General features: G+C 27.3%; 2 protein-coding genes across 2 annotated transcripts; both read left to right on the top strand.

Moving 5' to 3' along the window:
• Window positions 1-8,555: 8,555 nt before the first annotated feature.
• LOC111675826 lies at window positions 8,556-9,511 on the top strand. The gene is made up of 2 exons (XM_046949050.1): window positions 8,556-8,651; window positions 8,730-9,511. Exons 1-2 carry the CDS (start codon window positions 8,637-8,639, stop codon window positions 9,414-9,416), a joined length of 702 nt encoding a protein of 233 aa, XP_046805006.1. The 5' UTR covers window positions 8,556-8,636; the 3' UTR covers window positions 9,417-9,511.
• Window positions 9,512-13,681: 4,170 nt separating this feature from the next.
• LOC111675814 lies at window positions 13,682-14,882 on the top strand. The gene is made up of 2 exons (XM_023436654.2): window positions 13,682-13,791; window positions 13,863-14,882. The coding sequence occupies exons 1-2, from the start codon at window positions 13,777-13,779 to the stop codon at window positions 14,655-14,657; spliced, it is 810 nt and encodes a 269-aa protein (XP_023292422.2). The 5' UTR covers window positions 13,682-13,776; the 3' UTR covers window positions 14,658-14,882.
• Window positions 14,883-18,358: the final 3,476 nt, after the last annotated feature.

Raw genomic sequence — 18,358 nt, 5'->3', positions numbered from 1 at the left:
AACATACATTAACTCCAGTTATATGTATGTATAATAGTAAGTAATAAAAAATTTATAGAAATTCGTCAAAAAAAAAAAAAAAAAAATACAATTTACATTATATTATGATAAAATCGACAATAACTGAAATATATTTAATTAATACAAACCAATTAACGCCAACGCTGCAGATATTTAACACTTTTTGTGTATAGATCAAACGATAATTTTTTAAAAACACTCCAACACAAAATGGGATGTAACTATAAAAATAAGCTGCTGTATGATGTAAAATAATGAAATTTTCATTAACATCAAAAACAGTTTCATAATCACTTTATTTTTTAAAATAGCTTGAGGTTAGTTTTGATTAATTTAACATCCACGGTGGCCGTTATGTGGGATTTTGGCATTGTTGAAATTTGTTTGCATTTTCTAATACTTTTGCCTTATTTTGTTTCGTATTTATTTTTTGATCAAGCTCTGTATTTTGTAGTTATAAATCAAAATAGTTCCCTTTTGTATCTATGATAATAATTTATGACCATTCATCAGCTTTGTAAGTCAAATACCATCAATCTTTCACCTCAATCCCAGGGGTTTTTGTTACACCCTCACATTTAAGTGTGAGAATTGTTAAAATACATATGTATGTATAATTTTTGAATTTATTATTTTTTTCAAATGTTAATATAATTTTTTTAAAAATATTCAATAATGGTAGGGGTATATTAATTTTGTCATTCCATTTGTAACACATCGTAATATTGGTCTAATGGTCACAAAAGTATGACAACAATTTGTCTGTCAGTCTCAAATTTTCAACAAATATTTTTTATTGATGCAGGATTTGGTATTGAAATCAGTTGGAATCGGTCAAATTTATCTTAAAAATATCCGCAAAAAGATTTCTCTAATTTTGTAGGAACTAAAAATATTCTACAAAATTTTGACCCTGTCTGAAAAACTAATTTAATAGATACTCAATCTCTCTAACAGATATTTTGAGGATCGTTATATAGTTGACTCTATCTATCTATTATTTTTTAAGACATTCTATTCATATCCGTCTGTCTGTTGCATTTATAAATATTTTGTTATTGTAACAAAAACAAAATACAAGTAAAATTTTTACTCAAACTACTCACACGTTATCTGGAAACAAAACAACAACACAAGTTTCGTATAACGAATATCAGTCTAACAAACTTTGTGTGAATCGAAGCATAACTCACGATCATAACTGGCTTCAAAATATCGGTGTTATTCTGAAATTCGGCTCAAAAAAGTTTCTAAGTAGTGAAAAACTATATTTATATAGTCTGGGATTGGTGCGCCCTCTTGCAAATATAACAGTTTATAGCTAATAATTCATTCCATTATGATAGAATTATTTTTTTAAATTCAGAAGAGCTAATAGGATTTGATGATGGGTACATACGATTCGGGAAAGACGAATAAAAAACACTTGTTTTTTTTAATATTGTCTTTTGTAGTTAGGTAACCCAAAACATGAAATGATTTTTAAATTATATTTATCTAATACTCTACCTTATGAACCATTATGAAGTAATCGGTATTAGTTTGCCAAAATCTTCGATATTTGCATTTGTCACAAGTTAGCTGAAGTGAGACAATTTTCGAAATATTTTTTTTTGTTATATTCAGATGCTTTGTAAAAAATACTTTTTTAGAGGGTATGTTTAAATACATTTAAATCACACTTACATGTAGACGAAGAACAACAAACAAAAGAACTAAAATATTATTTTAAAATATATTGTACATGCGAGTTTAGAATTTATTTTACAAGACAGAATTCACACCCAAATTTGTTTAACAGTCAATAAAATACAGTTTCTTAAATGTTTATTATAAAAGCCGTGAGAATCTTTATCCAGTGATCCAGCCACGACACTTAGTGTCAGCAATATTTTTTTGAATATATATAACTTTTATTTTTCCTTGAAGTAAGTAGTTTAAAATGATTTAACAATTTCTCAAAAAAAATCTAAAGCTGAAGGTTCTTGCTTTAACTGCATAACTTAAATATTCCTAATTAATAAATTAACTTTAATTTAGATTGGATATACTAAAAGCTCATAAAGTAAATAACTTTACGATTCTTCTCACAAATTATGGATATATGTGTAAAACATATTTGGAATTTCGAATTATGATATGACTAAGACCTGTTAATTTCTTAAAAACTTTTGGAACTACATAAGATTTGTTGTTGTAGAGTACCTTGCATATGAACTTGACTAGTTTTATCTTAAATTTATTGTTATTTTTTGCCACATATTGTTTTACATAATTTGCATTTTGTTTAAATATTAATCAAAATTTTTGGTAGTAAATTCAAACAATTATTAATGAATTGGCGGGAATATATTGTTAGTTTTTCGTTTATGTTTAATTTAGTGTTTTATTATTAATTGCTTTAGAAACGATTCAAACAATAGTATAAAGACATTATTATTTAAATTACGATCATTTATATTAAAAAAACTTAAGTATGCACTTAATTCTCTATGAGTATATATGTTGAGGACTTATTGCTATGTTTTTTTTTTTAAGTGACAAACAAATATTTATATTTTTCATATCAATGACCGACATTAGTTTTATGGATTTTCATAAAGTAAAGGCCGTTATATATTAAGAAGTATTTAAAAATTCTTTAACAAACTTAATACAGTTAATTTATATGCATCGTTTTGAAAGGTGATTGACATTCTGTGTTTAGTTTTGGAATCTATAGACATAATGTTATGAAAGCAAGAAGTTATAAACAAATTAAGGTATCTCTCAGAAAATATCTTCAAAGTTCATTAAGTACTAATAAATTTAGGACAATGCCAAATAATGACTTATTTATATAAGGTTAAATTTACACAATTTTGACGTATCAGACAGAAATGTGTCAACTCACAGAAACAGATTGTCTTCAGAAGTCCATCTATAATATAGATTCTATATTAATGTTGTAATCATACGCATCATTAAGTATACATACCCTTGATCTTAATTAGATGCGATAGCATCGATCGGGCTAAAATATTCTCGGATAACATTTAAACCCAAACAAAAATTCCACTACACATGACTTCACTAGACTATATTAGACTATAGACTAGTCTATAGTCTAGTATATAGTCCAGTCAATAGTCTAGTCTATAGTCTAGTCTATAGTCTAGTCTATAGTCTAGTCTATAGTCTAGTCTATAGTCTAGTCTATAGTCTAGTCTATAGTCTAGTCTTTAGTCTAGTCTATAGTCTAGTCTTTAGTCTAGTCTATAGTCTAGTCTATAGTCTAGTATATAATCTGGTATATATTCTAGTCTATAGTCTAGTCTATAGTCTATTCTATAGTCTTTAATAAAAGAGTATTTTTTTTATTTTTATGCAAATTTTATTTTTGAATGAGTAAAAATTTTTGCTATGACAATCCACCATTTTTGCAGTGGCATTACAAGATTAAAGTTATATGAATGATTATTTGTGAAACTTTGTATTCTGTAAACTTGTAATGCAAAACTTGTATGGCAACTCTTCAAAAGTTTTTAAAAGTAAATACTCTACTGTTATAAGTTTAATCATTAAAAGCTTTTTTATTATTTTTAAAGCATACATCCCAACCAAAGCGGATACGGAAACAAAAGTGAAGACATCTTGTTTCTCAACCACTTTTTAAGCTTTTTTGTGTCTGTGCATAATTTTTTTGTATTAGCTATTTTCTAATTTATGATATGAATTTTAATTACTTTTAAATTTGTTAAAGATTAACGTCGATAAATTAGGTATAATTATAAAAAATGCATATTTTTATTGACGGTTAATGTACAATCTTAAATATTTTAATTATTGTCAGGGCTATAAAGTTTGTGAGTTGCTTCTTAGTCTTTTGTTTAAATATTCTTAATCACAGTTGCAGTGAAGGATGTAGAGTCATGTGGGTTATTAAATACAGGGCAGAATTGTTTGCTATTAACGGGGATATATAGTACTTTGTTTGTGAAGTTATGAAATATTTATTTGCTTTAGCAATTATAATTGCTTTAAATCTGTTATTAGTTTTGAGATGGTAAATAATTATTATTATAATAAACAACGATAACTATATACCCTACAAGTGACGTTACTTAAATAAAAATCACAAACATATAGTCAATACAAAAATTTTGCCTAATTTATTGGAACATTTTTAATAAAACTACATTTTTTCTAAAGAAAAATAATAGAATAAAGAATCTTACACTTTTTCAAAATGATTTCCTTCATAGCTTGGAGTAGTGTTATTCTTATTCCACAGAAACTATTTATGATGATTAATTATTTGAATTTTGTGTTATAAAGAGCATTATTTTGTTTATTAGAGATTTGGCAAATTAAATATTGATTTAAATTTTGACGAAAAACGTGATTTATTGATCTTTGCTCCGGAGTTAAAATAAAATGTTTAAAATAATCATTATTTAAAAAGTATTGACCTAATTTTGGAATTTGTTTGAACAAGGTTGCTATATGATTTAGCAAATGGTTTTTTTTTGTAAAAAAATAAGCAAAATTGAATGAAATTAAATTAAAATGTATTTGTTTTCTATGGTGAGGGCGAACTATAAATACAAATAGTTATTACCTTAAATGTTAATAATTTGAAAATAGTTATGAATATAATAGGCTTTTTATATGCTTTATATTATCCTACGGCTAATATATTTTTTTGTGGTGTCTTTCTTAAATAAGTTACTAATTATATAGTTTTATTATTGACTGATAATTATAAATTCGCTAATTTTGGGTTAAATAGGCACTTTGTCGGCTTATAAAAACAAATTAAATATATTACCAGAAACGTATTAAAATTATTTATTGAAAATTTTAGAAATGTTTAATAATCATTTTATTGGTAAGAGCAATGATTTGTAGTACATATATATCCGTATTGAAAATTTTAGTAATAAGTATTTATTTAATGTTATTTCATACATTACTTGGTAATGAGTTGTCGTTATCAATAACATAAATTAATTGTTTCGAATAGAATTTGTGGTCAATTGTCTATAGCGTATGTCGAATAAGAAATTAGTTATTATTTCTAACCGTAGTCGATTTTAGAAATTTTAATATTTACATTTGTGTGGAAACCATTCCAGATAAAATGATAAAATTACTTTTTAATGGGGCATTGAGTAAGAAAATAGACTATCAAACATAAAAAATAATTGTAAAACTAGTTTCTAATCCAGATAAGTCGGGTAATGAGATTTGCAACCAGTTATTTTTTGGACATTGTCGAAAAAAATAAGTAGTTATTCACCCAAAAAGTAACTACTTACAATTTTCTCCGATATTACTTGCCTACTTATCGGGTAAGTAAATATTTTGGTGGGATATATTTTGGTTTGTAAAAAATCAGATTATTTCTAATTTTATTGTTATAGTGGTTTTAAAAATACCCAGTAAAATATAATTACAAATTTTGGTAACGAGTATTGTAGTTAATATAGTTATTTCATACATTACATGGTAATGAGTTGTCGTTATCAATAACATAAACTATTTTTTTTAATATAATTTATAGTTAATTGTCTATAGCGTATGCCATTAAGGAATTATATAGTGTTTCTTACCGTAGTCGATTTTGAAAGATTTTTCAAGAAATGTTGATATGGAATCCATTCCAGATATAATGATAAAATTACTTTTTGATGGGGCATTGAGTAAGAGAGTAGACTAGCAAACATAAAAAATAACTGTAAAAATAATTTTAAATCATTTTGGTCATCGTCGAACAAAAATAAGTAGTTATTCACCCGAAAAGTAACTACTTACACTTTTCTCCAATATTACTTGCCTACTTACTGGGTAAGTAAGGATTTTGCTGGATAGTTATGTAAACAAAAAATTTAAAAAAAATAAAAAAGTTTCTTAATGTTATAAAATTTGCCAAATATTTTTATTACAGATGTGGGATTGTTTGCTGAATAATAAAAATATTTCTAGATTTGCATAGGATTAAAGTTATTATTTTTCATGCACCATTACTGATGGAAAAATACAGTCTTTGATTTTAAGTCACAGATTATAAAATAATTAATATATGGTTATTGCAAATAACATATAAACCATTGAAAAATATTAAAAATATTTCATTACTTTTGCATTTTAAACATATCCGCCAATCTTATTTTTTGTGGTTTGTTTGACACCTGTCGCGCACTTCATATCTATGGAAAAGGTAGAAAATTTAATAAACTACAAAATTATGCCTAATGTTTAATTAAGCAAAAACAATAGAATCATGGAAACAACAACTGACCTTAACCATCAAAAACAACATGACATATTCCACAAGAAAACAAATCCCAAAAAAATTAACAATAATTAATATAACAATAGCAGAGCACCCAGACAACATACTACACACAAAAACCATAAATGAAATATACCTGGAAATCTACCTGTAAAATAGTACAACACATTGAACAACATTGTATGAACATCAGGAGGGTCATATTTTATACAAGCGATGTATTATTGAAAGGCGATAATACTTAATGGCTTGAAATGCTACAAACATGAAAACTACAATGGGCCTAATCATAGTTTTTAACAAACTCTACAACAACAGCGACAACTAAAAATAAGATTTCAAACTTAATAGGTTAATAAGAAACCAAAAAGGTCATGTAATGATCTACATACTCGCTCACACGCACATACATTTACAGATACAGCATCATTACAAGATGCAAAAAGAAACAAACATGAACAATAATGCATGTTGAGATGATTTTTAAAAGATTAATGATGTTTCTCGTCTAATGTTGAGTGTCTGTAAATGGAATTATGTATATGAACATAAGTAATGTTAGACGGAGAGAACGAGTTAATGAAGAGAGGGAAAGTAAAACATAAACAAATTTTAATTTAGTGAGCAAGTGAAAGATTTAATGAAGATAATGAAATATTATTAAATACATGGAAATAGGTTGTTGTTTTAACAATTTCCGACTATAAGACACTTTATTTTTTTATACACTACATAACTTTAGTGTGGTGTTATGTTTATATCATGTACACAAGTTTAAATATTACAATAGTCTTATTTATTAATTTCTGAAACGATTTATCTATATCGGTCCGTTTGTCCTTCACTCTGTCGTCCAAATGATTGTTCGTCCAGAGAAACCTTGTTATCAAACTATAGGTATTAATTTTATAGGTTATGCAATACAATGTATTGGATGATATTCATTTGTACTAGGGATAAAGCTTATTGAAAATGGTGACATCGGTAAATTATTTCTCCTATTGAACATCAATACAACGTTCGATTAGGGTTTTTGTGTTCATAATTATATTGTTGAACCTGATGAAACAAGTCTCATATAACTCCCATGTGGGATGCGATTTAACATATATAAACGTAAAACAATTCACCATATTTTATGCGGATCTGTTCATATTTTTTACAAACAATCAGAAAATTAGTTTTCAACAATAAATATCTTCAAGGTTAATTCAATGAAAACTCTGCACCACTACAGCGGCATTCTGATATTAGTGTTGCCGTTCCTGTCCTGTAGGTAATCGTGAAACTTCAATTAAAACTTATTGACATCATCACATTGTCCCACATGGAGAATTCGGAAGTTCAAACATTTTTGAATAGCTGGATCGTTTTTTAAAAATTTTGTAAATAATTACTATTTTTATGTTAGTAGTTATTACTGATCATTAATCAGTACTAAAAACTTTTTAAACAAATTAACAAAATACACATCTAAATCGTCTCATATTTTAATATGGTTAAAAATATTAAAACTTTCTTAGGACTCTTTTAAAATTTTGTATAAATGTATATCTATATTTTGTTAAAGCAAATATTGTAGTTTTAAAAATGGATTAAGTAATTGTAAAGATTGCTGCTTAACACCTAAACTAAAAACTAAATATATAACGTTTATGACTTTTTTCACACTTTCATCTGCTTTAGGCTTTAGTCATTAAATCAATAAACTAAAAAAAAATAATTAAAATATATACAATAACAGTAAAAACACGATATCGATAACATGATCTGTGTTAATAAGTATTATGTATTATTAAAAAGTATACATATAATTCATATCTGTGTATTTTCGTACTTCCCTTTAAAACAATGCACATCAGGCATCCTCTCCCACTGGGATGATCTACAATGAAGTATAAAATTCAATTAAAATTTGATGCAGTTTTTGTATCATTAAAGAAAGAAAAATAATGATTTTTATCAACTGAAGGCCTCTTCGTATTTAAAATAAAACTTAAGATAATGGTAATTAAAATTATGTTTTTAAAAAAATACACAACATCACGTATTTAAAATTGCAACAGAGCAAGACATAAGGGCAACATAAATGTTTAAAACAATTATAAAGAAACAAATTGAAAAAAGACAAACGATAGTCTCCAACTATTTAACACTAATGATAATGTTTTAGTTTATTGTCTTGTTAAATTAATGATCGTTTAATAAATTTATAGAGCAACTATAAATACTTTCAACATTGCACTAGTCAAACATATTCCAAACACAACTGTTCAACGAACATCAACTCATTTAACTAAACTCCTAATTCTACAATAAACTCAAATTAAGCAAGAACATGCGTGGTTTAATTGTAAGTGGTGACATTTTCCATAAAAGTTGTAATTCTGGAAACAAATTTAAAGGAATAATTAATTTTTGTAATTTATAGATTTTGTGTTTTGCTGCTTTGGCTGTAGCCGCTCCTCAGGGCTATAACTATCCTAGCCAGCCAAGTAATCAATACTTGGCCCCTGGTGCTGGCTTTGATGGCCTCGGTGCCCAGGGTTATCAACAACAGGCCTTGGTCTCCAAACGATTTTTCATACACTCAGCCCCTGAAGATGAAGAAGTCGAAATCCAACAAAAGGATATTGTTATCGGCCAACCCCGTAAGAATTTTAACGTTGTCTTTATTAAATCACCCGCCGCTGCTGCTCAAAAAACCAAGATCCGTGTCATTCCCGCCGTTAACGAAGATAAGACTGTCATTTATGTTTTGGCAAAGAAAGCTGGTGAAAACGAAATTATCACTCATGTTGAAGAACCTCATACCACCACTGCCAAACCTGAAGTATTCTTCATTAAATACAAGACCAACGAAGAAGCAGAACATGCCCAACAAACAATTCAAGCTGAATACGATCGTTTGGGTGGTTCTACTGTCATTTCCAATGAAGGCATTGCTCCAGTCTCATCGGTTATCGGTTCCTTAGATGGTCATGGTGCCAATGTAGGTGCTGGTGAAAATGTTGGCGCTGGATCTGCTGGTCATGGTGTTACTGGTGCTGCCAGTCATAGTGCTGCTGGTCATGGTGTTGCTAACACAGCTTATTTGCCACCCGTGAAGAAGCACTAGAATGGAGTTTATTTAGAAAGTAGTTTGACCTTCGGTCATTTGAACTGATGTGTGATAGACTTTTTTGTTGCCACAGAATTGTTATTTAGATTTTATGTAATAAATCTTTTTGTAAATTTTTAAAAAGTGCTTATTTTTACTTTAAAAACTCTATTTATAAAAACGGTAAAACATCTCTCACTATTATTCTCATTAGTTTTCTTCTTAATATATTGACGATATATCCATATTATACTGTAGTCGATATTTTTGATATTGTACTATCATATATTATAAGAATTTTGGACTTATATTGGCGTAATGATTTCAACTCCTTCGTCTGCATATTATTGGAAAAAACACCTACTTTTTGCCACAATTTTCGATAAACCGAAAACTTCTGAATTTATTTCTAATCTAACTTTAGTATACAATTATACAGGAAAATTAGGGATATATGAACTTATTTGACAGAATTTGTAAAGTTTAATTCTGAAAAATTTGTATTACATATATATGTTTTCTTTTTTTATAAACTGATAAAAATAATTTTTTTTAAAAGAGCCCATTTTGAAAATGTTTTTGAAACATTAGAGAAATATCACTATTTAATTCTTTTTAATAAAATTTTCCTGAAAATATCTGTTACCGGCTTATAACTTTGTAAAATACTATTTTTTTAATATATTATTTAATTTTCTCCATATTTTAGAAAATAAGGTTCCGAATAATTTTTTTAATAAGTACTGTAACTTTTTTCTATTATTTTAAATTTCTAAACTGATAAAATTAACCCTGTTAAAAAGAAGTGGATATTTTCGGATTCCTTACGGTTATTGTGATTATTTGGGCACTTTAATAACTTATTATTTGTGAAAAAGCTGGAGATCAAGTAAGCAGTTGCTTTTGATTGATATCAAAAAAGTGCAAAGCAGTTTGGTCTCAATGACTTTCACTATAAAAAATTTTCCATATCGTTCAATAAAAGTTCAAAATTTCTGAAATTCTTTGCTAATAGTTTTTCAGATATGCGATTTATATTTAATTCAAATCGCAAGTATAAATACTCAAACGGTAATATGGATTTTGGTGTTGCTTACACAAAATTTTAAGATTTAGCTTCCAACAGTTTTACAGGTATACGAATTTTTGTATCCAATTTCAAATATTCATACATACATATATAAATCTTGCTCATTTAAAATTTTAAGATTCTGCCAGATATACGTAGTTTTGTATTTAATTGTACATAAAATTGGAAATAGTTTGTGCAATAATTAAAGATCCTACTTCTAACATTTTCTCAGATTTTTGTGCAACTATTTCAAGTACGAATATAAGAATATATTACATACATTAATACTTAAGAGACTCCGAAATAATTTTAGAATGAACAAAATTTTTGATATATTTTAATTTAAAATGTTCCATATATGTATAACTCTAAGATATGCAGGTATTAAAACTTACATTAATTGAACAAGTATAGTACTCTTACTTGTTTTAAATTGTTAATTAAATTATATAACAGAAAAGGGTTGGGCTTATACCATGATAAACATATTTAAGAGAATATTAGCTAACCAAATAAAAAAACTAAAAACTTTTTTTATTTAAAGAAAAAGTAAAGCAAATCATGCCGGATTAAATATTTAAGTACATTGATTTTTTTTCAATATTTTTTTTTTTTTTTTCAAAAAGTCCATGGGCGATTTTGAGTCAAGTAATACAAAAATCGAGTCCTTCCGATTTGGAAGAAATTTGTACCAAGGTTTTACATAGTGGCCCAGACACAAAAATTCACCTACAGGTCCTAGTAAAAAAATGTCCAAAGGAGTTGAGATAGCATTTTTTTCATTGCTTACAAAAATATTAGCTAACTAAATAAAAAAACTAAAAAACTATTTAAAGAAAAAGTAAAGCAAATCATGCTGGATTAAATATTTAAGTACATTGATTTTTTTTCAATGTGGTAATTAACAAGTCTCCCAGCTTTAAAAATTTGTCTTATCATTAATCTATTATTTGGTATACAATATCTTGTTTATTTAAATGTCTTAATAAACCATGAATTAATTGATGGTTAACAACATGTCTACGATTTGTGTCAAAGTTATTTAAGTTAATTTTATTGGAATTTTTAATAATTTGTTTCTTTGAATATAAAGTGTAGAAGAAAAAAAAATTAACGCTCAAATTAATAACATTAACTCTTAAGCGTACAATATAAAAATTAAACCCTGATCATGATTGGTATTAGATTTCTTAAATCTGATAAACATAACGCCAAAATGTCAGCAGCGTGAAAGTGGTTATTACATTTGACAGTTGAAGAAATGTTTTTACAGTAGCAAATTTGATTGATGTTAAAATTATGCAAATTTATGAATGAAAAAAGCTAAATTTTATTATATTTTTATAGTTTTTATGTTTATTTATTTATGTGAATTTGATGAAATAGCTGATATTAAGATAAATTGTGGTGATTTGAAATAATTGGCGTAATATATTAATATCAAAATAGCTTTAAAATTTTTAAATAAAAAATTAAAAGTTGGTAATTTAACTGTAAATAGGAATTATGTATCAAATAAATATTTTTGTTATTTTGTTTCAACTTTTATTATTTTATTCATGTTAAAATGTCGATTATTTTATTTAAAAACAAAATAAATTATCTTAGTTATATTATCTATTTTATCAATCCTATATTTTTCATGTAAGGTACGTGGGGATTTTATGTTAAAATTAAAAAAAAACTGAAGTGTCTACCTTGCCGTAGGTGTTCAGATTATTTGATCACGCAATGATGACGTTTTTTCTTCAAAATGCTACTGTGTTTATTTCTGAATACATATTTTCAGCAAAAAATCTCACATGATGATAATGATAATGTGATTTTTTTTGGGTGTATTCATCTATAATTAATTGACATAACAAATTTATTACAAAATTTCTGATTTATTATATGAATTTGACTTTAGAAAAATTTTAATTTTCAAGTGATGATAATGTGTGTAGTTTTATTTCCGCTTACAAAATTTTTTATTATTAAAAATAAAGTAATTTTTTACAGAAAGCGTAGTTGTCGATAAGTTTTATTTTTAAAAGTGAATAGTTTAGCAAGGTGTACGTTTTTTACTGTATTTTGGACCTTGCATGTACAATTTTATTTTTTAATACAAAATAAAAATATATGATGTTATATATTTTATAACTCATACGTCATGTTGTACAGAATGAATAATTATGAAAAAATATTTAATATACCTAACTTGGGCCAATGTACCATGTACAAATTATTTATTTTAAAATTGCCTTTAATATATTTCCAAACTTACAAAGAAACATATTTTAGACAACGAAAATATTTATATATTATATTTTTTTCAAAAAGTCCATATACGCAATTTTTTATTAAAAAAAAACAAATTCGATTTCGTGTCAAGTGATACAACTTTTAAAATCGAGGTCTTCCGATTTGGATGAAATTTGCACCAAGGTTTTATATAGTAGGCCAGGCACAAAAATTCACCTACTAGTGCTAGTTAAAAATTGTCCAAAGGAGTTCAGATAGCTATTTTTCCATTGCTTACAAAAATATTTTTTATTTATTTTTTTGTTAAATTTTTAGATAATTTTTGTTATTTAAGTACATTTCTAGACTGAAGGTACGTTCAGATTAACAAAATATTCTACAAGAATTGTGTGCTCACTAAAACATATAAGTCTAAATATTAAGAGGGAAATCCATACATGTAATAACATTATTTTGAAGTTTAAACTAAATGTTTTTATCAAAAAAATTTGCGATATAATTCATTCAAATTACTAGATAATTAAAAATATTTACCTATTTCCACACAGCAAAATCAATCATTTTATAAAGCACGCTAAAAAATATTTGCTGATAAATGGAATAAAACTTGAAAATAAATAGAAATAATTGCTAAAATTAAAAATATGAATTTTTAAATTGTTTGCAAAAGCTAATCTATAAAAGTTTTTAAAATAAACATTTATAAAACTAATTTTTAATTTCTAATGATTGAGTGAATGTGTTTTAATCTGGAATCAGCAAAACTTTAAAGATATTTTTAATAGAATGCAATCAAATTTTATGTTTTCTCTATAGTTGCTGCTTCTTTTTTTAGGTGATGATCATTACAACAAAATAACATGATGGGTTTGTATTTATCTTATGTTTTTGTGTGATGATAGTCATGATGATCATAGAGGAATTATAATTTCGTTGTGGTATATAAATAGTTGGCATTTTTCTACAGAAGTCAGTAGAAGTTCAAAAGCTAAAGCAAGCAAACAAAACTTCAATAACAAAAAACTTCAATTCAACTATTTTAGTTAAAACTCAAGCTTGGAAATGCGTGGATTCATTGTAAGGATTTTTTTCAAAATAGCATAACAGACAATTTTATAAAATTTAAATATATTTTTCCCCTTTTAAAGGTTTTGTGTTTATGTGCCGTGTCTATGGCTGCCCCTCAAGGTTATAATTACAATCAAGGTGGTGTATCAGTGCCACAATCTGGACCTGGTGGTTTTGGTGGCAGTTTTGGCGGTGTAGCTACTACTGCTACTGGTGGTGGTGCTTTCTTCCAAGGTGGTCAAAGTTTACAACAATCCAGCTTTGGAGGACACCAACAAGTGCAACAGCAGCATCAACAAGCTATTGTTTCAAAACGTTTCTTTATACACTCCGCTCCTGAAGATGTAGAAGAAGATTACAAAGAAAAACACATCACTGTTGGTGTACCAAAGAAGAACTACAATGTTGTGTTCATTAAATCCCCATCTAAATCAAACAAGAAGACTGCCATCAAAATTAGTCCTGCTCCAAATGAGGAAAAGACTGTCATTTATGTGCTCAGCAAGAAAACCGATGCTTCCGATATCCAAGCCGAAGTTATTGAACATCCTACCACCACTGCCAAACCTGAAGTATTCTTCATTAAATACAAGACCAACGAAGAAGCCAACCATGCCCAAGAGCAAATTCAAGCTCAATATGATGCTTTGGGTGGTACCAGCCAAGTTACCGACGAAGGTGTTGCTCCAGTTACTTCAGTTATTGGTTCATTGGGTGGTGATGCCGGTGCTACTGCAGGTGCTGGTGCTCATGTTGGTGGCTCTGCCAACTTTGGTGGAGTTCAAAACGGCTCCGGCAGTTTTGGCGGTGTTCAATCTGGTGCCATTTCCGGTGCTACCAATAGCAATGCTTATTTGCCACCAAATTTCTATTAAATGATTTCTCTAGTTAGTTGAATTGCAGTCTGACTTTACTTTTTACAAAAAAAAAGTAAAGAGGACAAAATATTGTTATTGTTGTTTGTTAATATTTTGTTATTGTGTTTTGTTATACATAAGTATTAATGTTTAGTTAATCTCCTTTATACATTTTAGTAATAAATTGTTTTATAACTATTTTTTTAAAGAAATATAAGTTTTAAATGTTTTCTTTTAAACCTGGCTAAAGATGTTAATTTCATTAAATGTTTTAATGCTCTTGACCTGTACAAAGTTTTCATTATGATCTTTTCTATCATTCCTTTTTGAGATCTTCAAACGTTTATTTAATTTATTTCTTTCGACTTTATTCATTCATTTATCTATCAATCATACTTTGTAATGGTTTGTTTGTAGTTCTCTTTAAACTTTGTTTAGTTTTTTTTGCGGTTTTAATTAAACTTTGCTGTTGCTTTTTGGATTGGTTTTTGTCTCTAGTTTTTTGGCTGTAAGTCAGTAGGTTATGGATTTTAGTAATTTAAAATCAACATGATTTTTTAAATTTTTTATATGTAGTTTGTTTTTGTTTAAAAATCATTAGTAAGGTGCATAAAGTTGAAGGTGCTATGATTTACTTTCACCTCAGAAAACTTTATATTAATAATGTTATTATAAACATCATAAAAACACGCGATTTTAATTAAATACTCCACCTAAGGGGTTTGGCCCTATAATTTTAATCTATAGTTAAAAGAAATATTGTGAGTAAAATTAATATAAATGTACATTATATTGAATATAATATTTGGAGGGAAAAAGTTTTTATGGCATATTATTCAGTAAATATCATCAGTTTCTAAATATAAGTATAGAGGTGAAATTCGACATATGTAAATAAATTTCATGTGAGCCAATAATTGACCCTATTCCACATATAAGGCCCCCTTCAAATAATAACTTTACTTAAATTTCTTTGAATAAACTATTTTTAATTTCAATTTCCAAAAAAGAAATCCGAGGAATTAAAGTTTTAAAAATAATTTAAAATTTGTACCAAGAAAACAGAGTTGAAGCACGCGCTAGACGCGTTGAACAAAAAAAAAACACTTCACCATTAAACAACAGTTTATGACACCTTAAAAGTTTAGTAATTGTAAGCATTTAAACAATAAACGTAGATATAATCTCGTAAAAAATATATTTATCATTTTAAGCATCATCAAACAACACTTGAATGACACAAAGATTGATGCTTTTTGTATTTTGTCAATGGCCAACTGACTCAGTCTTAGTATTGAAGAAGAAGTATTCAAAACTATGTGGGGTACAAATAAATTAAAAGAAAGTAATTTGGCTTAAGACAGATTTGTGACCACACCAATAGTAAAATAATTTTAAACCGAAATATTGCGAAGATGCGGCATTAAATTAATGTATATTTTTACCTGTGCCAACGATGCTCACAAAAGACTTTTAAGTACGAATACTTATGTATGCCTATTGTTTAGTTCAATTGCTGAGAGTTGTCTTTGGTTTATGATTAATTGTTGAGATTTCTTTAAAGTGTGCTGTGAAATTTAATATGTTTTAAATATATATTTTATTTTTTATAAATTTACAGTCCTTCAATTTCGTATGTGTGTTGAAGAGTTTTCTTGTTTCTCCTTAATAATTAAAGTGTCACATTGTTATCATAATATTACAAGTCAAACAAGATATACAATTATATACTTACATATTGCTGTCTATAAGAGTAGGAATTCTATTACTATTGACTTTTGTTAATGACAGCATTGTTGTAATAAATATAATTTACCAGGCACTGTTGTTAGGTGGGTTAACGGATAATTAAGTTAAGGGAGTATCGAAAATAATATTCATTTATATACTTGTAAGGTTGGTAAAATAAGCCCAGAAATTAAATGACTAATTCATTACTATGATATACATTACCTTTAAGTAGTTAGTTTATGACTGACACATAATCTGTTATTAATATTTAAGTACTTATTTTCGGAATCTTAATATTTTGCTTTAGTAAATGTGTTTTTGCTTAAATATTAAAGAAAATGGTATTAGTGTGGGAAACCATTAGGTGACAGACAGTACCCAGCAAAAAACGAGCTTATCCATGGCAAACCAACTTTACTATTTGTAATGACTTATTTAGGTACTTGTTTGTAACTCGTTACTCATAACATAGTAATAAAAAATAACACGAATACAAAATTTTTCGAATTATTTTCAGAATTGCACTTGTAATTTAATTACAAGGGTTACATAGACGGGTATGACTAAAATGAATTAAGTAATTCTGAGATAATCCATATTCTTTGCAAATGAATAATTATGGAATGAATATATCGGTTAGTTAATAACAAAGTAAAAATTTTGAGATAAAGAGGTTTTAATTTTCCATAATCCTTGAGTTGAATGTTGGTAAAATATTTGAAAATTGATATTAATTTTGAGAGTGCTTAGGACGTAGCGGAATTTTCAATATTTTTGTGACATGAAATCCATTGCTATAGTGTTGTAAATATTATATATTTTCATTTAAGTTTGATTGTTTTTGAATTGTCTTTCCTAATAAAATATTGTATGTCCTAGATTTTTAAATATTAGTATACCCTACACCACTTTAGTGGGGAGGGTATATTGGGTTTGTGCTGATGTTTGTAACATACAAAAATATTCGTCCTATATCCTTGAAGTATACCAATCGGCTTAGAATCATTTTCTAAGTTGATTAAGCAATGTCCGTCTGTCCGTCTGGCTGTCTATGTAAACCTTGTGCGCAAGGTACAGGCTGCAATTTTCAAGATAATTGGATGAAATTTAAATTGGTTCATTATTTCGACTAGCCCCCATACAACCGTACCCCCCATATTGGGCCTTTGGGGTTATAAATAATTAAAATGGTCTATTATGTCAACAAAAGTCGACAAAACTGAGTTTTATAGAACTTTAAATGACACTACCGATTTTTGTAATGATCGGGCTTCATTTGACCCTAACCCTCATATAAACTCCCCTTCAGAAAATGACTTAAAGGTCATTCACTTACAAACACTAATGACACTTTTAAATTCTACATAAATAATATTGAAGTACACATAACTCCCCCTACCAACATTTATAAGGATAGGGCCATATTTTGCCCATATTATTCCCCTTTGAGCCCTCTTGTAAAAAATCTCTTTTTTTGCCGAAAAAATATAAAAATATTCCGAAATAAAATTAAAAAACAAATCAAATGTTTTTTTTAAATCCCCATTTTTAACATACATACTGACTGGTTTAGGGTATCATATGGTCGGCTACGCCCGACTTTACATTCATACTTGTTTTTAATTAATAACTATAATTCGTTCACAAAATTTACCTAGAATGTAAATATAATAACAATAACTAAAATGTATTTTCTCCTACTTGTGTTTCAATTAATTTTACAATCACCCACTTTTTCGATTTTCCTCTAATATCACTGTCAGTAATTAATATTAACAACAACCCATTATTATCAACCTCAACACAAAACAAACCAAAAAAATTTAAATAAAAGGATTGACTATTTACTGTCAATAGAATGCAAAACAATACCCACCCATTCATGTTGACAATTATTCATTCAGAATTGCTGCCAGTCAGCAAATGCTGTTAGGCCAACAAACAAACAAACAAGTTAAAGTATCTTTGAGGTCTTAGGAATTTATTCA

The sequence above is a fragment of the Lucilia cuprina genome, chromosome 4, assembly GCF_022045245.1.
Source record: "Lucilia cuprina isolate Lc7/37 chromosome 4, ASM2204524v1, whole genome shotgun sequence".
Taxonomy (NCBI): Eukaryota; Metazoa; Arthropoda; class Insecta; order Diptera; family Calliphoridae; genus Lucilia; species Lucilia cuprina.
Note: the sequence above shows the minus strand (reverse complement) of the source record. Positions and strands in the feature narration are given on the sequence as shown.